This window comes from Hippocampus bargibanti, linkage group LG02, assembly GCF_051943395.1.
Source record: "Hippocampus bargibanti isolate YZ-2025 linkage group LG02, ASM5194339v1, whole genome shotgun sequence".
NCBI lineage: Eukaryota > Metazoa > Chordata > Actinopteri > Syngnathiformes > Syngnathidae > Hippocampus > Hippocampus bargibanti.
In genome coordinates, this window is record NC_142735.1 from 37,130,423 (window position 1) to 37,155,115 (window position 24,693).

At 42.5% G+C, this 24,693-nt stretch overlaps 2 protein-coding genes across 2 annotated transcripts; one reads left to right on the forward strand and one right to left on the reverse strand.

The window, feature by feature from the left end:
* Window positions 1-10,851: 10,851 nt before the first annotated feature.
* Window positions 10,852-19,306, reverse strand: LOC148902594 (tubulin alpha chain-like). The gene is made up of 4 exons (XM_088991241.1): window positions 19,094-19,306; window positions 13,055-13,271; window positions 12,842-12,990; window positions 10,852-12,182 (listed from the first exon to the last, which is right to left on the reverse strand). Exons 1-4 carry the CDS (start codon window positions 19,217-19,219, stop codon window positions 11,205-11,207), a joined length of 1,470 nt encoding a protein of 489 aa, XP_088847367.1. The 5' UTR covers window positions 19,220-19,306; the 3' UTR covers window positions 10,852-11,204.
* A 168-nt stretch (window positions 19,307-19,474) lies between these two features.
* Window positions 19,475-24,693, forward strand: LOC148902595 (uncharacterized). Its single transcript, XM_089016409.1, has 3 exons — window positions 19,475-20,330; window positions 20,396-24,267; window positions 24,367-24,693. Exons 1-3 carry the CDS (start codon window positions 19,475-19,477, stop codon window positions 24,691-24,693), a joined length of 5,055 nt encoding a protein of 1,684 aa, XP_088872535.1.

Genomic DNA, 24,693 nt, shown 5'->3' on the forward strand with positions numbered 1-24,693 from the left:
CCGAGAGGATGCCAAGCGCCTGTGGAGTACGCGCACTTGACGATTGCAAGAGCAACGTTCACAGCTACAATAACACCTTTGAAAGGCGGAGGGGTGGGGGGGACGCTGGGGGTATTTCACTTTCATGTATGTGGAAAACATGTAAGGCATTAAGATGGCGTTTGAAAGCGTGCAATTCAATTCAGAGGAGATTGACTTAGGTTTGGTGGATGAGAAAGGTGGAGGAAGATGGTGCATTCCAGGATTCAACATCATTTTTCTTTCTTTCTTAAATAGATCCATCTATATCAGGGGTGGCCACTCCTGGTCCTGGAGAGCTATCCTCCTGCGTGTTTTCCAAGTCACCTGATTCAAATCATCAGATAATCACCAAGCTCTGCGCAAGCCTCACGTTGAACCTGCTCCTTTGAATCAGGTGTGTTGCAACAAGGAGACTTGGAAAACACGCAGGAGGGTGGCTCTCCAGGACCAGGAGTGCCCACCCCTGAATTCTATAGCTAGCTGCTAGCCGCATATGTATCTATCTATCTATCTATAGCTAGCTACAGATCTAAAGTAGAGGCTGGGGTTGCACACGCAGAAATGAGTTGACTTCACATGTAAGGCACAGCGACCGGCGAATAAGGCGCAGGGTCATCTTTGGAAGAAAATCAAGGCTTTTGGGCGCGCCTTATACACCGGAAAATACGCTACTCATTCACTGGCAGACGTGCAAAAATGGTCCACTCCAGTGCCAGGGTTTTTGTCATTGGTACTCCAATTCCAGAACCCACATAATATTGAGTTTTAGGACTACATAACCATTCAATACAGTGTGAGTGACCTTCAATTCTGCTTTTTCATCACAAATCAAGAGTTAATTCCTAAATGGTATTGGCCCGGAGGTATACACGCTTGAAATGAGGGCGGCTGTCCAAAATACAATACGATACATCCATATTGGCTTATATAGCCCTTTAGCAACATCTGAAGCTGAAATATTGCCCTCTTATGGAGGTGAAAAAAACATTGCCGGAGGTATGACCAGCGCTTTATAATACATTTGGGAATGGCAGTGAATGAGTTAATCGGCTTTCATTTCATGGCACTGCGGACATTTCTTCTTCACTATCCAAAAAGCGTTAGACACCTTTTAGACACATAGTTATATAGTGCTTTAGCAACAGCTGAAACTGGAACAAAGCGCTAACGTGAAAAAAAGAAATGTTGCCCCCTTGTGGAAGTCAAAAACATTGCCAGAGGCCGCGGTCAGCGCTTTATCTGCACCCAAGCATGAAAACACAAAAGCCGAACCAATTGGGGAATGGCGCCCTACGTCATATTTTCAATTCCCCAATAAATTGGTGAATGGCAGTGAATGAGTTTAAGGGAGTGTCCACTGCAGTTGTTTAAAGAGATAGCGAACCACTGGTAGCGCTACGTTAAAGCTATTGTGAACAGCAGCAACATCAATAGTGTGTGTGTGTGTGTGTGTGTGTGTGTGTGTGTGTGTGTGTGTGTGTGTGTGTGTGTGTGTGTGTGTGTGTGTGTGTGTGTGTGTGTGTGTGTGTGTTTGTAAGAGGCACATGGCCATTCTCGTGCAGGTTGTCAGCGTCGGCATGTTGGGCGGGTACGAGTTGGGGGTGGGGGGGAGGTGTTAGGGGGCAGATGGAGGCTGTTGTTGTTGCCAGGCAGGATGAAAAGAGGCGTGAAGGAGGTTCACCAAGGGTTGCACTCGCCCGCCGCTTGGAAGACGACCACGATGACGGCGGAGGAAGGAGGAGGGGCCATGTGACACACGTACCCACAAACCTCATTAACTCAAGAAACGTCATGGTTGACGTTTGCGTCTTTGAAAAAAAAAAAAAACATCCACATTAAAGTCATGTAGGATATTTAGGATTTCAAACAATCCTTATTTAAAGGAGTCAGACCTCAGCTCACCAACTTCATTGGTTCCCACAAAGTGTGTGTAAGGCCAAAAGTTAGTCTGCCAAACATTTATTTCCCATAAGAAACCATTAAAATGAGAATCATCCCTTCCCAGGTCCCCATAAAATATAATTTTCTACTAAACACGCCTTAAAACGACACAAAATAGACACTATTTTATGTATAATAAATGTGCTATTGGATTGTCATGAAAGAAAGAAATTCTAATGTATAATAAAGTGGTTTAATTGACCTTTGTGATGGTCGTTGATGTCGTTGCCTCTTGATGATATCAGAGTGAAGTTGGCGTGCTTTCTGGGAGATAATACCCTCACTCATACTGTCCCTTGTTAGCTGCTTTTCGCTAATCCAAATCAAGTTTTTCAACCTCTTATATTGCCTGAGACCGTCGCTTAGACAACACAAAAACGCCTTTAATAGCTTCCTTGTTCTTAAGGATGGCAGCAATGGTGGACTTAGCGTACTGCTACTGGGATGCTAAGTAACACAAACGCACACCTCATTGGTGTGTTTTGATGATCTCCGACTTCTGCTCGACCGTCATTTTCTTTGGTGTCCTCTTTGGCTGAACACTAGCCATGAGCAAAAGCAAAAAAAGTCAAAGTCAAAAGTCAAAGTCAGCTTTATTGTCAAATATGCTAATATGCATGACATACAGCACAGAGTACTCCACTTGAAAATAAACCATGTCTGCACTCAAAGAAAGGAGGTGACGAAAACCAGTCCTCCAGCCAGCGTGTGCTGTTCAACCGTTGGACCGCTGGTTCGTCCCCGGAACACTAGTTGGTATGCCAAGATTATATTCTGGCGAAATTAATGTTCGTAAAGCGAAAAGTTGGTGAGCTGAAGTGTTCGTAAACTGAGGTATCACTGCATCTAAAAGTTTTCCAAACATCAGGCAATAGAATAGAATACAAGGCGCCACGGTAGAGCCTGGCCTTCCATTCACATTCACTCACATCGCGGGACAATTTGGAGTGCGGGATTCAAACTCACGACCTCTGCACTGCGTGCCGTTATATTCATTGACATTTTGTCAACAGCGGAATGACGATTATTCTTGGCCAAATGACTCATTTCCCAGAAGCGTCGGCGTCATTTTGTATCTGCATGCTTGACCTTTGCCGCCAACATGGCGGCCTCTTGTCATGGATTTGATGCGACGCGTTGGGAGGACATCAATCTTTCCCAAAGTCATTGAAGTGTGTGAAAGGGTCTCGGCGGTGTCAGCCGAAGCGATAAGATGGTTCCCGCCGCTGCTATTGAGCAAAGGGCGGGGCAAGGCGCTATTGTGGGGACACCCTGGACGACCCCCGAAAAGGCCCGGGCCAGATGGCGGCGCCATTATCTCCACAAAGGGCGTCTAATTAGGCCGACAATGCGGAGAAAGTGTCCGCCTCGGACGACATGGAAGGAAGACCCGCCCACCCCGAAACCACTTCCAACGGGACGACGCAAATGACTTTATTCGCCAGATTATTGCAGGGGAAAAAAAGGCCTGTTCAAATCACTCAACTGGTTTTTTTTCCTCATGAATTTTAACTGCCGTGAATTTTGGAATCTGGATCTTGGACGAATGGAAGGAAGGAAAGAAGGAAGGATATTCAGGAAAATATTCAATCCCCTCTGGCAGCTTGCGTGGTGCTTTTAGTTCACGTACTTTTTGGGGATACCGTTCCTCATTACACTTTGTTTATTTGGATGGAATTCCTCTGTTGATCAATACTGTGGATGACAGCACACGGTGTAGCATGATCTGTCTGTCTGTCTGGCTAGCCAGCTATCGAGCTAGCTAGCTATCAGAATCAGAAAAATCAGAAAAACTTTGAAATTTGCAGTCCACAGCAGCAATTTGAAAGGGGGATGGGGTGGGGGGGGGTGAAAGGATAAAAGTGAAAGAGCTGCCGTGGAGGCAGCTATCTACCTAGCTCGCGAGCAAGCTACCTACCAACCAACCAACCAACCAACCAACCAACCTCCCCACCCACCCACCCATCTATCTATCTATCTATCTATCTATCTATCTATCTATCTATCTATCTATCTATCTATCTATCTATCTATCTATCTATCTATCTACCTATGTGGGAGGGGGGGGGGGTTAGAGAAAGTGATAGAAGGACAGCTAACAAGCTAGCTAGATGATCAAAGTTATGAAAAAAGGGCAAAGGAGAGGCGGCCTTCGATGACATCCACAAGCGCCGCCGCCACCCCCGTCAGCAGTAAGGGAGGTGGGGGCTATGACTTTATTAGCCCTCATTAACACAAATTAGAGCATTTGAGGGCCCACATCCCCCCACCCGCATCTCAGCAGCAGCCATGACAAATTGAATGAAGTGTTTGGGAACAAGTCAATGCGCCTCTGGAGGCAAGGCGGCAGCCATATTGCCTTGACATTCATTGCAGTCGGGAGCGGACCCCCAGGGGGCTTTGGGGGGCAGGGAGGGGAGTGATTAAAAAAAGACAAAGTGCGATGAAAAGGGGGTGTAATATTTGCAAATTCCTTTGGCCCGCACTCCCGCCCGTTTGGGGAAGGTCCTGACTCAAGTTGGCCCACTTAAGTGAGCCATTCAACGCCTCGGCAGATGCTTCCGTTCAAACAATGGCTGACACTTGCCTTGTTTGTTCGAGACAGAAACAAATCACTGATTTACAGATGAATTGGAAAACTGCCGCTGATTTACATCATCAATCTTGTTTTTATCGTCCAGATTTTTATCTCAAATCAATTGAACAATTACAGATGACCTCCATCAAACGTCATACAGGAATTATTCCAATGTACACACTATTTTCCAAACAATTTTACTTGGATCATTTTTAACTGTCAGATTTTGAATATTTCCAATGAACATTTTTCTTACCATTTTTTCAGGTCATTGTAAAAAAAATACACATTGATAAATATGGTAGTTATTCTCCTTTTCATATTAACCTCCATAAAATGAATATAGGAATTGTTTCAGTGTACAGACTATTTTACTTGGATCATTTTTAACTGCCCTATTTCAAATATTTCCAATGAACATTTGTTACCATTTCTTCAGGTCATTGTAAAAAAAGACATATTTTTAAAAATATGGTAGTGATTCTATTTTTCATATTAACCTCCATAAAATTTAATATAAGAATTGTTTGAATGTACAAACTATTTCACGTGGTAAAAAATATGTCAGTTACTCTCCTTTTCATATGAATGGAGATATATTTTAATGCTGTAGAATATAAATATACATTTTTACATGTGAAATGTTTCTTTTATGTTCTTTTAATGCTAAAATATACCTCTGATTAAGATCTGAACATTTTTTTTTTTGTAGTTGTATTAGAAACATGTCCTTATTTGTTTTCTGTAAGCGAATTTAAAGATCAAGATATATTCTTTGCTTGTTTGTTAATTTTCCCGATGCTTTGCTTGTGAATGTCATCAAGCAGAGGTGGGCAAACTCGGGCCTTCCGGCCACATTTGCTGGTTTTCGTTTGGCTCGCTGAAGGTTGCAATAAAATTGAGCTTCCACAGAAATGATTTTATTTGGACTTGTATTTTAAATGCCAGTTGGCGCAGTTACTTGAAGTTGCGGTGCACAGAGAGGAAGGAGGGAGGGACAGAGGAAGAAATCGTCACGACCACATGCTGACGTCGGTCAAGCGGGACTTCTCAAACCCGCTACCAAAATACACCCATACAAATAAAGTGCATTCAACTACTGTGCCACTCTTTTCCATTCAAATGAATGCACCAAATATTGGATTGCTTTGACTGTAATTTCCGCCGTATAAGTGCACCCACCGGAGTATAAGGCACAACCCCAATCAAGGGGTTGTGCCCCTTGAGGGCACAAGGGGTTAGTGTCATTTCATACTTTTTCCATATATAAGGCGCACCTTCAATGAATGAATGAAAAAAAAAACGTTTCCAAATATATTTGCTATAAATATCCAAAAGTTTTCCAAATATAAGGCATACCAGATCATAAGGTACGTACGGTAGAGGCTGGGGTGACGCACAACTTCTTCTAAAGGGGGAAATGGTGTCGGTGGCTGCTGACAGTAGTTGTCAGATCTGTTGCGGCTTAATATGACTTCTTCTATAAGGCGCGCCGGCGTACAAGGCGCGGGGTCATCTTTGGAAGAAAATCAAGGCTTTTGGGTGTGCCTTATACACCGGAATATACAGTACTTGTTTCCTCTCACAAATACATGCCACCTGTATTTGAAATATTCTTACATTATTTATTATTTATGTTTCTTATGCACTGGAAAATTCAGTATTTTGAATCCTATTTATGTTATAATATAGTGTCATGTTTCAATGTTAAAAAAAAACGATTACGCTGTAGTAACAATACAAGACTTAATTGTTAAAATAAGCCTTTTTAAACTTGTTTAGGTTGTGGTGTGCTGTGGGATTTTTCCAATGAAAGAAATATGCCTCGCATGGTTGAAAAAAGATTGGAAAACTGTCCATCCTGGCATCCAAATGAAGACGAATAGTCATGATCGCGGAAGACAAAGTCACGTGTATCTGAGTAAACAAATTGGCTTCTAAAGTACCAAAACATGAAGGAGACCTTAAGAGTCAGAAAGACTCAAAACTAGCGATTCTTGGTTTCCTGGGATGGTTTCGACTGTGTTCAAACATGCTTGGACGTTCATATAAGACATAAACTGTAGCATAGTTGTGTAACTGTTGTCATATAAAAGTATGGTAATACTTTAATGGTCTTGTTCTAGTTTTTTTCACAGATTGTCAACGTATGTTGACGTATGACATATTTTTTTATATTTTTGTCCCGTATGTCGTGCTGTCAATTTTTTTTTTTAAATGGATGTGGACTCTGAATCAAAAGGTTTGCCCATGCAGGCCTGTTCTAAACTGTTGTTTATCAATGCTTGTAGGTATTCTTTGCTTGTGTGAAACGAGTTGCCTCGTGTATGAAATGTGTTCATCGATAAAACGGACTTGAGGAGCATAGGTTGCAAGTTCAAGAACACTTGATGAAACAATTCGCAAAGCGAACAATTTAACGCCTGTTTGTTAGCGCGTCTGTGCTGTAGTTATGTAACACTGACCCCAAGTGGTCATTTACACATCTACAAGCTAGTGGAAATTTACGCAATAATAATACGTAAAACATTTCACTTATAAACGCCTTTCAAAATTCTCAAGGTCACTTTCCAAAATTGTATTTAAGAAATCAGTTTATTTACATTTTGCCCCTATTTAATTTAGATTTATTTTTCAATATATTTATTCTTTTAAATTTATATTCCTGCAAATGGTGTGCTTTTTTAAGTCGTCTCGAATCAAGTCTGCACTTTAAAATGTGAAATATTCCATCTAATTAAGTTTTCAAGCGTGAAAATGTCTTCAAGCCTTGCAATGTCAAATACTGATGTCAAACTGTTTCTCTTTGGTAAAGTGCAATTATTTTTTTAAGTAGTGGCAAATGACAAAAAAAAAATCTCGCTAAAAGGTGCTTGGATATTGAAAATAAAAACATTATACTTGGGGTTAAATTACCAAATATAATTTTAAAGCACAAAGCACAATCATTTTAATAGCAATAGCCTCGATGAAATATTTACTCAAAAAACACCTCAACAAATTCAACTTGGAACAATTAATTTGAAATGAAAAAGCATCTTCCTTGTACATATAGCATTGGGTGAAATGGATGCTAACTCACAAGCAGTCGATGTTAGACTCGTCCACAAAGTGTCGCTGTTGCATCGCTGCTCCTTTGCCACCTGAAAGCGGGATAAGAAAAAAAAAGATGATTTTATGATTATAAATAATACAAAATAAAACGTATTCATTTTTTTTTGTCGCTCATAATATACGTCACAACCATCGACAGTGGACGTATATCCGGTCACAACCGCCAAATTGCACACGATTTCTTGAATTTTTCGACCCCCAGGTAGGCCAACTATGGATACATCTAAGAAAAGAAAAGAAAAGTGTCTGAAGAAAACAGAAGGTTTAATGAGACGTGGGCAGATTCGTTCGCCTTCACTGCTGACGAGACGGGTTTACCGCTATGCTTAATATGCCATGAGAAGTTAGCAAACAACAAAAAGTCAAATGTCGCAAGACATTTCCAGAACAAACACACAGCCTTTGCTCAAAAATATCCGGATGGAGATGATCCGTGAAATATCCGTTTCGGAACTGATGCGGAAGGCTGATCAGAGCAAAAATCATTTGATGAAGTGGATGAAATCTACAAATTCAGCTACATATGCTAGTTTTGTGGCCGCTCAGGAAATAGTCGGGCACGGGAAGCCGTTCACAGACGGAGAATATATCAAAGAATCATTCATTAAGATGTCAGAACATCTATTCACAGACTTTAAAAACAAGAGCGAAATTGTGCAGAAAATCAGGGACATGCCCCTCTCTGCGAAGACTGTCAAAGACAGAACCATAAAAATGGCAGAAGACATCACCAGACAGCAAATTAAAGACATCAATTCAAAAATGCAACACGCTAGTTTATTTATGCATATATAAAGGTAAAAAACGATGAGGTAGATGCAGTGTTGTCTTCATTTTAAATGTCAAAATGATTTTGTGGCTCCCAGTGTTTTCTTTTCTGTGGGAAATGGGTCCAAATGGCTCTTTGAGTCGTAAAGGTTGCCGACCCCCGAGCTAGCAAGATCTATTAGCGAGCTAGCTTTCTATCTATTTGAGTTATTTGGGGTTGAGTAAACGCTGGCGCGTGGGGCAGCCGCTGCTCATCCGCAGAAAAACTGATCCTGTGACTGTAAAGTGCCCTTGAGTTTTGAAAGGCGCTTAGAAATTAAATGTATTATAATTTTTTTGACTATTGTTTATGTAGACATTAGTAGGAAAAACAGTAATGCTGGCTGGCTGGCTAGCTATTAGCTATCTATTGGCTTGCTAAGACTTACTGTTCTATTTGAGTTACTTCCGCTGTTATCATGTGACTGTAAAGCGCCCTTGAGTTTTGAAAAGCGCTTACCGTAAATTCCGGACTATAAGCCGCTACTTTTTCCCCAAACTTTCAACCCTGCAGTTTATTCAGTGATGCGGCCAATTTATGTAATTTTTCTAACGGCCACCAGGGGGCGCTTGATTAGAAGAGGTAAGAATTAGACCGCTGGAATATATGCATCGAGGAAGAGTGCACATGACGCAGCTTTCAAGCTAAAAGCAACCGAGCTGTCAGATAGAGGAGGAAACCGAGCTGCTGCACGTAAACTTGGCATCAACGAATCGATGGTGAGATGCTGGAAACGGCAACGGGAAGAACAATGTAAAAAGACGATTTGTCTCAGGATGTGAGTGCCAGCGGGGAGGGTGACGACGTCTTTATGACACTTCTTCATTCCGACACTGAGGACAATGACTTCGATGGCTTCGGTTCAAAGGAGGAAGACGAAGACGGTTTACCGTGATTTTTTGTTATACCGTGTTGCTAACGTTTTACTGTTGTGTCACAGGCACCGTTTGGAAAGAAAGTTGTATTATTATTATTATTAAAACTCTGTGTACTGTCTTTCTTTGTAAATGTTAACATAGTTTAATGGGAGCACATGCGGCTTATATACAGGTGCGGCTTGTGTATGTACAAAATCGGTTTTCTGTAGTCCGGAAATTACGGTATATCAGAAATGTATTATGCATTTTATAAAGTAAGATTTGTGGTAACACCTGTCCCTTTTGTCCTGATCCACTTTAGCAGTTCAACAGCGATAAATTCAAGCTTCCTACAGTCCACTCATAGGAATGATTGAGACAGTAGATGATCACAATTACAGCCAACCCAAAATAAAAAATGTCTGTGAAAAAAGTGGTGTCACATGAGCTGCATATCAACATCTGAAAATGTACACCAGACAATATTTAATTGGTAAATATTCTAAACATTTTAAAACAATATCCTTTGAATGAGACAATGTTTGATTGGTAGGTAAATATTCAATACCATTTTAAAACAATCATGATTTCAATATCCATCCATCCAGATGAAATGAAACTCATTCAGCCACCTAAATACACATTTGATTGGACAACATTGGTGAATTAGAGTGTAAAACTAGGTCATTTTTTAAGCTCTTTTTGTCAATTCAAGAGTAGCGTATTTTCCTGAGCAGAAGGCGCACCGGACTATAACTTGCACCATCAATGACATTTTAAAATGTTTTCCGTACATAAGGCGCACTGCATTATGAGGCGCATGGTCAGCTTTTGAAATGCATCTTTTAGGTGCGCCTTATAATGCAGAAAAGGTTTACACTCTAATATTTTAAAGGTTTCCAAATATGACCACCTTATACAGTAAAGTCTCGTTATATCGATGGTACTGCTTATTACGATACTATTTCTATGAACGCAAGGAGAAAATTTACATGCCGCAGGATCGGATATATCGATAGTCCGGTTATATTGATATTTTTTCAGACTCCCGAGAATATCGATATAACGAGACTACTGTACTTTCAAAACTATCCTGTAATATGCGTATATTTCCGTGTATAAGGCGCACCCCCAATAAATGGTGTATTATCAAACTTTTTTCCATATATAAGGTGCATCTGTTACCAAATATTATAAATATACCTCATGATAAGGTGCTACAGTAGAGGCTGACTGACATTAAGCACGACTTCGACACGGGGAAATGGAGTCAGTGGCTGCTAAGTTATTGCCAAACCCGTTTTGGCTCAATATGACTTCACATATAAGGCGCACCGACCACGCAGGGTCATCTGTTCAAGAAAATGAAGGCTTTTGGGTGCGCTTTATCTAGCTATCCATTAGCTGTCTACAAGCTAGCTTTCTTTCTATTTGAGTTATTCCGGGTTGAGTGAACGCTGGCGAGTGTGGCTGCCGCTGCTCACCCACAGAAAAACATATCCCGTGACTGTAAAGTGAGCTTCAGAGGCTGTCTATTAGATAACTAGCTGGCTATCGATTAAAAACTTATCCTGTGACTGTAAAGCGACCTTGAGAGTTTTGAAAGGCGCTTAGAAATGAAATGTATTATTTATACATCGAAAAATACGGTACTTTCTGCACATTACATTTAGAATTTGTAGACCGAGTGAGTTGACTTCTGAGCACATGAACAAAAAAAATGGAATCAGCCTTCCAAACTGGGCATCATTATTCGGATCAGCATATACAAAAACATCAATTGCTCTCTGAAGCGATCCCTAAATGTCAACATGAATGGATGAGGGACTCCTTTAGTCCTGATCCACTTTGAGCATTTTTCCGAGTGACCAAGACTTGTGAACAATTAATAATATTCAGCTTCTGCGTAGGGGTCGTTGACGGAGTCGGCGCCAACCTCCTCGTAGTCCTTCTCCAGTGCGGCCATGTCCTCACGGGCTTCGGTAAACTCGCCTTCCTCCATGCCCTCCCCGACGTACCAATGGACAAAAGCCCGCTTGGCGTACATCAAATCAAACTTGTGGTCCAGTCGGGCCCAGGCCTCGGCGATGGCGGTGGTATTGCTCAGCATGCACACGGCCCGCTGCACCTTGGCCAGGTCGCCTCCGGGCACGGCGGTCGGCGGCTGGTAATTAATGCCCACCTTGAAGCCGGTGGGGCACCAGTCCACGAAATGGACGGTGCGCTTGTTCTTGATGGCGTTGATGGCGGCGTTGACGTCTTTGGGCACCACGTCGCCGCGGTACAGCAGGCAGCAGGCCATGTACTTACCGTGGCGGGGGTCGCACTTCACCATCTGGTTGGCCGGGTCGAAGCACGAGTTGGTGATCTCGGCCACGGAGAGCTGCTCGTGGTAGGCCTTCTCCGCCGAGATCACCGGGGCGTAGGTGGCCAGCGGGAAATGGATGCGCGGGTAGGGTACCAAGTTGGTTTGGAACTCCGTCAGGTCCACGTTCAAGGCGCCGTCGAAACGCAGAGAGGCTGTGATGGAGGACACGATCTGGCTAATCAGTCGGTTCAAGTTGGTATACGTGGGACGCTCAATGTCCAGGTTGCGGTGGCAGATGTCGTAGATGGCTTCGTTGTCCACCATGAAGGCGCAGTCAGAGTGCTCCAGGGTAGTGTGTGTGGTCAAAATGGAGTTGTAGGGCTCCACGACAGCGGTGGATACTCGGGGGGCCGGGTAGACGGAGAACTCCAGCTTGGATTTCTTGCCGTAGTCCACGGAGAGGCGTTCCATCAGCAGGGAGGTGAAACCTGAACCGGTGCCACCGCCAAAGCTGTGGAACACCAGGAAACCTTGAAGGCCGGAACACATGTCGGCCTGGCAATGCACAAAAGAGTGTTCTGACCACACCAAAATAGACACTTTTGATACCATGCTGAAAACAGATCGTGGTTAAAAACTGCAACATTTGCTTTTTGTCCGTGTTAGCCAACCAATACGTATGTCTTGCGTTGTATTTTGGACAGCCGCCTTCATTTCAGGCTCATATGGGGGAGGCGTAGACTACTCCCTGAAGCTAAACTGAATACTTCTTTTGACTGTCTGATTATGTTGTATGAATGGCTGATTGCCCCATTCGCTCTGGTATCACCTCATTAGCATGACTAAGCCTATGTGCTAAAGACCCAAGAAGTCTGTTTTAAGCACGCCCTAAATTAAACCTTAAACCATCATGGCGATTTCGTGAAGGGTTTTTCTGTTTTTCAAAAACCCTGATTATGTTCTATGAATGGCTGATTGCCCCATTCGCTCTGGTATTAACCTCATTGTTTAACCTCATTGTCGTCAAAAGGAACAAATATGTCCGAGGCCTTCAAAGAAGTACAGATGAAGAAATCTTTTCCTCGATCGTTAGCTAACATTTTTTTCCCCTTCACGGATATGCTAAGCATGAAGACCCGAGCACATTGCAATGAGTTTTGCTTCCCCCTGGTAGCTGACTAAGTGCCTTCGGTAGCTGCGCGAAATCTGCTCACCAATTTGCGTATCCTGTCAGCGACATGGTCGATGATCCCTCTGCCGATGGTGTAGTGTCCGCGGGCGTAGTTGTTGGCCGCATCCTCCTTACCTGTTATCAGCTGATTCGGGTGGAAGAGCTTACGATAGGTTCCAGTGCGCACTTCGTCTATACAGAAGATCTTGATGAGTCCTTGGAACTTTTGACTACGCGGATCAAGGGTGGATTTTACCGATGACCGTCGGCTCCAGGTCCACAAAGACCGCCCTGGGGACGTGCTTCCCCGATCCGGTCTCGCTGAAGAAGGTGGAGGAACCCTCGCTCCCGCAGACCATTTCCGCCGGCATCTGACCGTCCGGGAGGATGCCGTGCTCCAGGCAGTACAGCTCCCAGCAGGCGTTGCCGATCTGGACGCCAGCCTGGCCCACGTGGATCGAGATACATTCGCGCTATGGAAGGAAAACAAGTCTTGGTCCAAGTCTTGAAAAGTGGCAGGGAACTTTGAAAAAGTTCTTACGGGTCATTTCTTTTTGACATTTTAACTCATTCACTGCCAGACTTGTGCAAAAATGTGTCCACTCCAGGGCCAGGGTTTTTGTCATTGCCACACAAATTCCAGGACCCAGATGATGATGATAATGATGATAATAATCATTGGATTGGATTTCCCTTTATTAGTCTCGCAGTGGAGAAATTTACATTTCACAGCAGTAAAGTTGTGAAAGGAATGAAGGTAGAAAAACAAAATACATGATGATGATGATGATGATAATCATCATCATCATCATCATCATAATAATAATCAGCATCATAATACATTTCGTTTCTAAGTGCCTTTCAAAACTCTCAAGGTCAGTTTACAGTCACAGAAAAAGCTTTTCTGTGGGTGAGGAGCAGCAGCCACACGCGCCAGCGTTCAATCAACCTGGCAGTAACTCAAATAGATAGAAAGCTACCTAGCTAGCTAATAGATACAGTAATAATAACACATTTCATTCATAAGCACCTTTCAAAACTCTCAGGGTCACATTAGTCACAGGATACAGTCGCTAATAGATAGCTACCTAGCCAGCTAGATAGCGAAACAATCGCTAGCTAGACAGCTAATAGATCGGTAGCTAGCTTTCTAGCTATCAAGCTAGACTGTCATAAGTCTTCTCTCATAAGGGATTGTGGAAAGAAAAAACATTGCCAGAGGCCACGGCCAGCTCTTTATCGGCACCCAAGCACGAAAAAAACAAAAGCCGAACAAATTGGAGAATGGCGCTCCACGTCATATTTTCAATTCCTGAATACATTGGTGAATGGCAGTGAATGAGTTAATAAACGCCGACCACGACATTGTTAGCACGGCCGATGTTTTCCACAAAACCAGGATCACGCTCCACAATTCCACATGAATTTTAATCTCTGTCCACTGTGAGAGCAAATGAGCCTGAAAGGATCCAAATCAAAGAGGACCTCCCAGCTTTTTCGTCATTCCAAAATAAATAAGAAATCAAATACAAATGGCAAGTCAAGCAAATGCTTGGGATCAGAAGTCGATGCTAAAATGTCCCCCGCCCCCTCAAAAAAAAAAAGCCTTGATCACACTCACCATGTCTCCTGAAGCAGAAGGTATGTGAGGCTTGCAAATGAAAAGTCTTAACTGTCACGGAGGTTTGGAGTCTTGCCTTTATTAAGCAGCAAGATATTCTCTTTTCTTTTTTCCTGAAGCTAAACTAGGTGCTAATTCCAATTAGTTGAGAAGCTCTTGAGAGGAAGGCCAATCAAAGAGGTCTTTTCGTCAGGAGCATGCTCACTGGCGTCCTCTCACTGAAAGCCTCCACTTTTTCTTGCTGAAATTTAATTCACACATTTATTACAGTGTCACATTATAAGAGCATGGGAATAAAACATTCTACTATTTGGAATTTTAACACTACTTACTATGCCAAACATCTTCAGATTTGCTTTTAATTTAACTGTTGTTACGATTGACCATTTTTAAAAAATATGGACATTCATAATCCATATTGATGACAAAAGTGGTGAAAAGATCCATCGAGCCATCCATTTTCCATATACAGGTAACATCAGACTTACGACGAAGCTTCCGTTCCGACCAAACGGCCGTAAGTCAAAATGGTCGTATGTTGAAATACATTGAAAATGTTGAATAGAGACTCGTAGGCTAAATGACTGGCAAACTCCTCCCTCTGGTGCCATCACACAGTCAATTGCTGTGCGAGAGTGGCCAAAATTGTCATGCGCGTTGACAGCCTGCTAGCGCGTTGTGGTACCAGGCGTAGAATTAAAATTGGAAAAATAGGGTCTGGAGGTCGTGGTTGTAAGTACCTGTGGTCGTAAGTCGGGCCGGTCGTAAGTCAAACTGGTTGTAAGTCAAAATACATGGAAAATGTTGAATAGAGACTCAAGGATCGGGAGGTGGTGGTCGTAAGTCGAGCCGGTCGTAAGTCGGATGCTACCTGTACAGGGATCCCAGCCATGGAATAATAATATAGAGGAAAATGAAAGAAATCAGCCAGGGGTCAAGGAGCCCCTTTTTGGGGTAGCTGAAGAGATTTGACCATTTTAGATGCTATCAACTGAAAGCTACTCCTTTTTCATGTCTATGATACTGCATGAAGAGTAACGAAGCTCATCGTTTGTCTCTTCTACGACATCTTTACAATGTGAAAAATGTGACGATGTTCACTGCCGAAAAGCGCACGAATGGAGCTGCCATATTTGTTTTCATGTTGTTTCATCGTGCCAAATTTTACTCCCTAGCGATCCTGACACGGACCAAAACATACCAGAGCACGCAGACTCAGGTACTACGCGTTCTGATCATCCGATCGCTTCAAAACAAGTGTTTTAGCCGTTGTATTGGGAAATAAAAAAAACTTTGAGATGAAAATACAAAATATCACTTTGGCGGGGAAAAAAATGTCGCAATTCCACAAAATAGCCGACGTCTGGAATCCCTGCATAGCGCTTTCATTCTGAGTAGGGTGGCGGGGGGTGCTGGAGCCTATCCCAGCGGTCTTCGGCACTCGGCAGGGGACACCCTAAATTGGTTGCCAGCCAATCGCAGGGCATGAATAAGTCAAAACATTTTTTGCACATGATTGCATTATTTGCACACGATTTGTCGCTGCCCGTTGCAAAGCTTGTACGTATCTCCAAATGTTGCTAATAAACAACCATAAAATATGTCAGATGTTCTTTTGTCGGTGTTCTGGCTACTTTTTTTGGGGGTATGTTCATGTTTTACACATAATGAACGTTTGCTTGGTTCAGCGGTGGGGGGGGGGGGGGGGGGGGGGTGGAAACAATTTATATTAATGGTGAATATTATCAGTTATTTGAAGTAATACATTCTTGCATTTTGTTGAAATCACACACACATATATATATACCTTTTTGTGAAGGTTCACAAATATATACAGTAAAGTCTCGTTATATCGATATTGGATAGTCCCGGTTATATGGTTATATCGATACTATTTCTATGCACGCACGGAGAAAATTACATGCAAACAGGCTCCCTTGAATATCGATATAACGAGACTTTACTGTGTATATATATATATATATATATATATATATATATATATATATATATATATATATATATGTGTGTGTGTGTGTGTGTGTGTGTGTGTGTGTGTGTGTGTGTGTGTGTGTGTGTGTGTGTGTGTGTGTGTGTGTGTGTGTGTGTATGTGTGTGTGTGGCTCTCATTGAAAAACATTTCTCAATATTTTGTTTTTATGGCTCTTTTTGTGAAGGTTCACAAATACATTTTCAATACACAAAAATACATTTTCAATGTATTTCGGCTTAGTTTGTTAACTTGTGCTTTTCATTGGAGATATAGCTAGCTATCTATTATCTAGCTGGCTAGCTACCTAGCTATCTATTATCTAGTTAGCTTTCTATTTGAGTTACTTCCGGGTTGAGTGAACACTGGCGTGTGTGGCTGCCGCTGCTCACCCACAGAAAAACGTATCCTGTGACTGTAAGGTGACCTTGAGAGTTTTGAAAGGCACCTACAAATGAAATGTATCATTATTAAGAATAATAATCACTTCCTCTTGACTTGATGGGAGGGAGAAATGGTCAAATTGTCAATAGTGAGAAACTGCTAGCTTTGCTCAAGGTGGATTTGGTACCGAGGAGAATCTCAGTTTTTTCCCTGTTAAGTTTGAGGAAATTATGGGTAAACCAGGATTATTATGATATGAAGGTGATCACAAATGATTCACTTGATTTGCGTTCAAGGTAAAAACAAGATTGGAATACATGAAATATAACTCTAAAATATTTTGGTGGTTTGCTCCAAATCCAAATTTTTGAGGACACGCCAACGTCAAGCAAACGTTTGCATTTTTTTGCTGGGTCATTAATGATTTTTCATTGGACTTCTGAAGCGCTTATTCCTCAGTAGGGTTGCGGATGGGGCAGTCCTGTAGCCCATTTGGACACCCTGAATGGATTGCCAACCCATTCATTCATTCGTTTTGGATTGATTGGCTATGCCTAATAACAGGTTGTTGAAGCGCAGAACATACACCTCCAATGAAAAGCACAAGTTAACAAACTAAGCCGAAATACATTGAAAATGTATTTTTGTGTATTGAAAATGTATTTGTGAACCTTCACAAAAAGAGCCATAAAAACAAAATATTGAGAAATGTCATTCAATGAGAGCCACACACACACATACACACACACACACACACACACACACACACACACACACACACACACACACACACACACACATATATATATATATATATATATATATATAGTGAGAAACTGCTAGCTTTGCTTAGTTTGTTAACTTGTGCTGTCTGGATGAATGATTGCCAACCCATTCATTCATTCGTTTTGGATTGATTGGCTATGCCTAATAACAGGTTGTTGAAGCGCAGAACATACACCTCCAATGAAAAGCACAAGTTAACAAACTAAGCCGAAATACATTGAAAATGTATTTTTGTGTATTGAAAATGTATTTGTGAACCTTCACAAAAAGAGCCATAAAAACAAAATATTGAGAAATGTCATTCAATGAGAGCCACACACACACACACACACACACACACACACACACACACACACACACACACACACACACACACACACACACATATATATATATATATATATATATATATATATATATATATATATATATATATATAGTGAGAAACTGCTAGCTTTGCTTAGTTTGTTAACTTGTGCTGTTCATTGGAGGTGTATGTTCTGCGCTTCAACAACCTGTTATTAGGCATAGCCAATCAATCCAAAACGAATGAATGAATGGGTTGGCAATCCATTCAGGGTGTCCAAATGGGCTACAGGACTGCCCCATCCGCAACCCTACTGAGGAATAAGCGCTTCAGAAGTCCAATGAAAAATCATTAATGACCCAGCAAAAAAATGCAAACGTTTGCTTGACGTTGGCGTGTCCTCAAAAATTTGGATTTGGAGCAAACCACCAAAATATTTTAGAGTTATATTTCATGTATTCCAATCTTGTTTTTACCTTGAACGCAAATCAAGTGAATCATTTGTGATCACCTTCATATCATAATAATCCTGGTTTACCCATAATTTCCTCAAACTTAACAGGGAAAAAACTGAGATTCTCCTCGGTACCAAATCCACCTTGAGCAAAGCTAGCAGTTTCTCACTATTGACAATTTGACCATTTCTCCCTCCCATCAAGTCAAGAGGAAGTGATTATTATTCTTAATAATGATACATTTCATTTGTAGGTGCCTTTCAAAACTCTCAAGGTCACCTTACAGTCACAGGATACGTTTTTCTGTGGGTGAGCAGCGGCAGCCACACACGCCAGTGTTCACTCAACCCGGAAGTAACTGAAATAGAAAGCTAACTAGATAATAGATAGCTAGGTAGCTAGCCAGCTAGATAATAGATAGCTAGCTATATAGCCAGTCAGGCTAATAGATAGCAAATAGATAGCTAGCCAGATAGCTCGCTAATTTAAGCATTTAACCAATCACATTTCAGCCATCACCCGCCATATGTTGTAGGTTCGTTCCTCTTATGCTGTTCTAATAGCAAAGGTGCTTCAGCAAACAATGGGGGATTTGTCGTTGTCATTGTACAAAAAAAACAACGATGCTATTTTCTCAGTGTTGGAGATTCTTGCTCTTTAGTGATTACTTTTGTTTAATAAGCTAAGTGTACCTCCATAGTAAATCATAAGGAGTGTCGCCATTTTTCTTAGTTAATGGAAAGAAAACCTACCGGTGAACGTGGACTCTTGCTTTCGCTGGCAGGTGAACCTCTGCCAAAAAAACATTGCAAAATCAAGAAGGATGCGAAATAATGGATGTGAATGTTCTTTAAACCAGAGCGGGTTTGATTCGCCATTGGCTCCCGGTGTCACAACGTTTGTGACGTCATTTCAAACGCCAACGTTTCCTGACGTCACTCCGTCTCGCTTGTTATCCCGTTTTGATTCAAAGTTACTGCCGCGTGACGCCACCCAACAGATATCAGCGCCCCGCAGCTTTAATTCCAGAGGTTTTGGTCTCAAAAACGCAATTCAACCGAAAAAGAAACGAGTAAACGCTCCATGACGAGCGTATGAAGCAGAAGGTTGGCCGTGCTGAGTTCAGGGACACTATGGAAAATGCACTTTCGTCTCCAATGAAGCCACGCACTTTGAAAAGCAACGAACATAGGCTGTTGAAAAAATATTCCGGACCACAGATGACCAAGGAGTTTCTGAAGAATCACTGCAAGCAAAACAGACTCTACTCCACGCCGCATTTAAATGATACGCTCTACCTCCACTTTAAGGGATTCTCCACCATCGAGAACTTGGAGGAGTACACCGGACTCAAGTGTCTGTGGCTGGAGAGCAATGGGCTGCAACGCATTGAGAACCTGGATGCGCAGATCAACCTGCGGTGCCTATTCCTGCAGCAGAACCTGATCCACAAGCTGGAAAATCTCGCCCCCATGCAGAAACTGTGCTCCTTGAATGTCTCCAACAATTACATCAACACCATCGAGAACATTTCTTGTCTCCCTCAGCTCAGTACCCTGCAGATTGCCTACAACAAGCTGGAGGTTGCCCATGACATCCAGCACCTGAGCGAATGTGTGGCCCTCACGGTGCTCGACATGTCACACAACATGCTCCATGAGCCGGCGATTCTCCCCATCTTGGAGGCCATGCCGGAACTGCGGGTCCTGAACTTGATGGGCAACAAGGTGGTGACCAACATTCCCAACTATAGGAAGACCCTTATTGTCCGCCTAAGGCATCTCACCTTCCTGGATGACCGGCCTGTCTATCCCAGGGACAGGGCCTGTGCAGAGGCATGGGCCCTTGGTGGTCTAGAATTGGAACGCAAGGAGCGAGAACAATGGGACACCCAGGACCGCAAGAAAATCCAAGATAGCCTGGATGCTTTGGCTTTGATCAAAAAGAAAGCACAGCGAAAACTACGCCTCAAAGAGAAAGCGGAGAGAGGTGAGCAGTTTTTATGTCCAATTTCTTACCAGTCTCTGGATTACCGTCTACTTGTTTTTTCCCAGGTGATACTGAGGCTACCATCTCTCCCGAAACCCCTGAGGAATCGGCTGGTGACAACATCCAAAGCTTTGTGCAGGAAACACTGAATGCTCACGATGAATTTCTTCAAAGTCAATCAATGCGGTGCAATGACAACCAGAATGATGTGTTGGATTCGGATTTAGAGCAGCTTGATGAAGGGCTGGAGACCAAGGTTGTAGATAAGAAATTTGAGCAGGATGATGAACATGTATTAGATGTCGACAAGGATCTGCTTTGTCATGGTAAACCGAGAAGAGAACCCACAACAATTGTAAACCATACTGACCAGGAGAACCAGCTGGGGGCCAGACTGGTGGATGCAAATGTACTGCAATTCGATGACCTTCCTATTAATGAGGATGTAGAAACACCCGCTGAGAACATCCAGTGCTTTCTTCAGAGCACAGTGGGAGCCAATGAGGAGTTCCTCCAAGGTCAAACAATCCTGCGAGATGATAAAAAAGCGAAACAATGTGAAGACTCCAAGTCAGGGCAGATCGGTGAAGTGTTTGAGACTTGCATGAAACAGGAGCTGTCTGAGACAGATAAAGAATATACTCTGGGACTTGATGATGAGCAGGATCAGGTTTTTGTTGAAGAGGGAAAAGAATGTCAAACAATTTTCACCCCCGAGCAACAGTTTTCTTGCAGGATGTCAAATTCCCCCGATGAGCCACAAAGTCCGTGTGTTGTGAAGGATGGAATGTCCCTGCATGTTGATGGTATTTTGGATGATTTGAAACCTGTGAAGATTTTTAGCCAAAACACTCTGAAGGCAGATGAGAAGCGTCTCCTAAGTCAAAAAGTAGCGCAAGCTGATGAAAACCAGGAAAATAGTGAAGAAATTAAATCACAGCAGCTTGATCTAGGACTTCCGGGGGAAAAGGACATGTCGGAAGAAGTCCAACGTGATGGACATCTTTCGCAGGAGGGGAGAGATGATGAGCAGGTTCTTGACAATGAAACACGAAGAGGGCCTCAAACTATAAGAAATCCAGAGCCCCTGAAGATTCAGATTCCTTCTTTGGTAGATGCTCCTGAAGACCAAGTTCCAAGTTCATTCTGCACAGAGCTGCAAGATTTTGTATTTCAACATAGTGATGCTATTTTTAGTGAGAACATCAGACCACATACTGAGAACATCCATACGTCTGTCCAGGACACGTTTGAGACCAACAAAGAATTTCACCAAATTGAAATACCACCTGTTGAAATCGAGGAAAAAGATGAAGCCTCCAAATCGATTGAACTTTGTGATTTGGCGAGCAAAATTGAAGGGGACATTCTTGAAGAATGTCAAAGAGCCCACCGGGTGAGTGGAGAAGAGGATCAGTTGCTTGCAAATGAAACAGGAAGAGAATCTCTCAACCCAGAGCCCCAGGACAGCCAGCATCCTTTGATAATAGATTCCCTTCCAGAGCCACAAGATTCCAGTCTACAAAGGACTGGTCTGCAGGATGCAGTCTTGCACACTGATGACCGTTACCTTCTTGAGGATCTGGAAACAACTGATGACAACATTCATAGACGTGTGCAGGACACCCTGGAGGACAATGAGGACCCAAGTAAAACAACACAACCATCTGTTGAAAACCAGAATGAATGCAAATACTCCAAATTGGAGCACTTTGATGAACACGTGGAGAGATCTGAAGAAGATGAACAAGGTCTTAATGAGGTTCAGGTTAATGCTGTGGAAGAAGGAAGACAATGTATAAAAATTGTAAACCCTCACACCGGGTATCTAAATCCAGAGGCGAGTGCAGATTCTCTCCAACGACTTCAGGATGGAGAACTGCTGCAAGTTGATCCTTATGTTCTTGAGGAAGGCGTGGAGAGATCTGAAGAAGATGAACAAGCTCAACAGGGTGTTGATGAAGTTCAGGTTATTGCTGATGAAGCAGAAAGTAAACTTATAAAAATTGTGAACCCCTACAACGGGTATCCAAATCTTGGGGCGAGGGCAGATTCTCCCCAAGGACTTCAGGATGGAGAACTGCTGCATGTTTATCTTGATGTTCTTGAGGAAGGTGTGGAGAAATCTGAAGAAGATGAACAAGCTCGGCAGGGTGTTGATGAAGTTCAGGTTATTGCTGATGAAGCAGGAAGTAAACTTATAAAAATTGTAAACCCCCACAGCGGGAATCAACATCCTGGGGCGAGGGCAGATTCTCTCCAAGGACTTCAGGATGGAGAACTGCATTTTGATCTTTATGTTCTTGAGGATGTCAAAACATCTACAGAGTACATTCAAAATGATGCGCAGGATGAAATCGAGGATCAAAAAGAATGTCTCCTAGGTCAAACTGAACCAACTAATAAACATTCGGACAGAGCTGAAGACGCCAAATCAGATCAGCTTAAAAAGGGATCAAAGGCTGGAGAGAATTTGTCTGAAGAACAGAAAGACGAGGTTCAACAAACCGATGAAGCAAAAGATGATGTTCTTGGTGATCAAGTATTAATAGTGCCTACTTTTGTCAACAATGAGCATAAGAACATAGCACTTTCTTCACTTGTGGAAGAATTCCTTGAAACGCCACAAGATTCTTGTCAACAGGGGACTGTGAAACCAAGTGCCGTGCCGTTGCACATTGATGATCATCCTGACCTTGAGGATGTTGAAACAGTTGCTGAAAACATCGAAAGACTTGTGCAAGACCCAGTGGAGACTCATGATGAGTTTGGACAAAGTGAAATGACACATGAATCCAATGAAAATGTGTACACGTGTCTTGCGACAAAGTCCATAAAGCCTGATGAAGGATTAGAGATCAGAACTGAATGGGAAGAACAAGCTCGTGAAGCTCATGCAGAGAGCAATAGTATTTTTCATGAAGCAGCAACAGTAGAGCCTTTTCCAATGTTTACCCATCAGGACCAGCAGCTTCCACCGAAGGTACAACTTCTTGATGCACCCCTCTGGACCCGAGTGAAGAAAGCAGTCTCATTGCACATCTATGATCGTCTGAAGTTTGAGAATCGATCGCCCCTTTCTGAGAACACCCATACCCATGAGGAGTTTCTTCAAAGTCAAACAGTACAGACATCTGCTGAAAACCAGGAAAGACGGAATGAAGGTTGGGAGGCCAAGAACAATGATGACATTTTAGAGAAAGATGAAACTGAGGTCCAGTTGTTGGTGAGTGAAGGAGATCTTTTTAATGAAGTAGAAAGACGCATTGAGCAACCCGAGCACGAAGATAACCGGATTTCTACTGTGTGGATAGAATCTTCTGACGGGTGGCAGGATGCAGAGCCTTTGTCCATTAATGAGATTCTGTTTGGGGACATGCGAACATCGGGTGAAACCATTCAAGATTTTGTGAAGGACACATTCGTGGAGGCCCAGGAGGAGTTACTACCACAAACAGAAACAACATCTCAGTCTGTTGAAAACGAAGAAAACAATCAAGACTTTGAAGCAAAGCACATCCATGAATGTTTGGAGGGCATAAGAGAAGAGCTGTTTGAAGGAGAAGCTCAGAAAACTGACAGAAAAGTGGAACAGGTTCTCTTTGATGAAGTGGGAAGACAAGCCACACCGATTGTGAATTCTGTGCACTGGGAACACCAGCTTCTTTCAGTAATTGCAGATTTTGTTAAAGAACCACAACCTCCGTGTACACTTGGGCCTGAATCAGAGGATTCTGCTGCGCTTTGCATTGATGACATTTTTCTTGAAGATGCGGAACAACCTTCTGAGAACTTCCACAACCTTTTGAAGTACACGCCGGAGATCTCTGAGGTTTATTCCCCAAGTCAAAGAATGCCGTGTGTTGAGGGGTCCAAAGCAAAATATCTCATTGAAGAAATGGAGGTTGAAATTAAACATGAGATTTCTGGGGATTTGGTAGAAAATGCCCAACATGTGGGTCACGGGAAATTCTGAGAGAATGAACTTCCTTTGCTTATGATAGATTCTGAGGAACTACATAGCACAGATCTTTAGGGGACTGAACTGGACAATACAGTTTATCCAGACAATTATCCTGATCTTAAAAGTTTCAGAAATATCTTTCCAAATCTGAAAACTTCATCAAAAGATGGTTGTCAAGATGGAAGAGTCTGGAACCAGATCCTACCTAGTGATCCAGATCATAAATCATTGTTTTTAATGAGTAGTTGCTCCAAGTCACCCATGATTCATCTCATGCTACACCAGAACAGACAACGTTGTGGGGATTCTGGCTTTGGAACGAGAGCAAAATTCCACCATCTAATTTGTCTTAATCAACTCGACATGACATCATCTGACTACCTGATAACACATTGGTAG

What these genes read in the sequence shown, in the direction of transcription:
- LOC148902594 (XM_088991241.1), bottom strand. Translation starts at nt 19,219, where the DNA reads ATGGCGAATCAAACCCGCTCTGGTTTAAAGAACATTCACATCCATTAT. An exon ending in GCAAGAGTCCACGTTCACCG is followed by an intron (nt 13,272 to 19,093) that starts GTAGGTTTTCTT and finishes TTCCTTCCATAG; the next exon opens with CGCGAATGTATCTCGATCCA. An exon ending in CTGACAGGATACGCAAATTG is followed by an intron (nt 12,183 to 12,841) that starts GTGAGCAGATTT and finishes GTGCATTGCCAG; the next exon opens with GCCGACATGTGTTCCGGCCT.
- LOC148902595 (XM_089016409.1), top strand. Translation starts at nt 19,475, where the DNA reads ATGGAAAATGCACTTTCGTCTCCAATGAAGCCACGCACTTTGAAAAGC. An exon ending in CAAAGAGAAAGCGGAGAGAG is followed by an intron (nt 20,331 to 20,395) that starts GTGAGCAGTTTT and finishes GTTTTTTCCCAG; the next exon opens with GTGATACTGAGGCTACCATC. An exon ending in ATGAGATTTCTGGGGATTTG is followed by an intron (nt 24,268 to 24,366) that starts GTAGAAAATGCC and finishes ACAGATCTTTAG; the next exon opens with GGGACTGAACTGGACAATAC.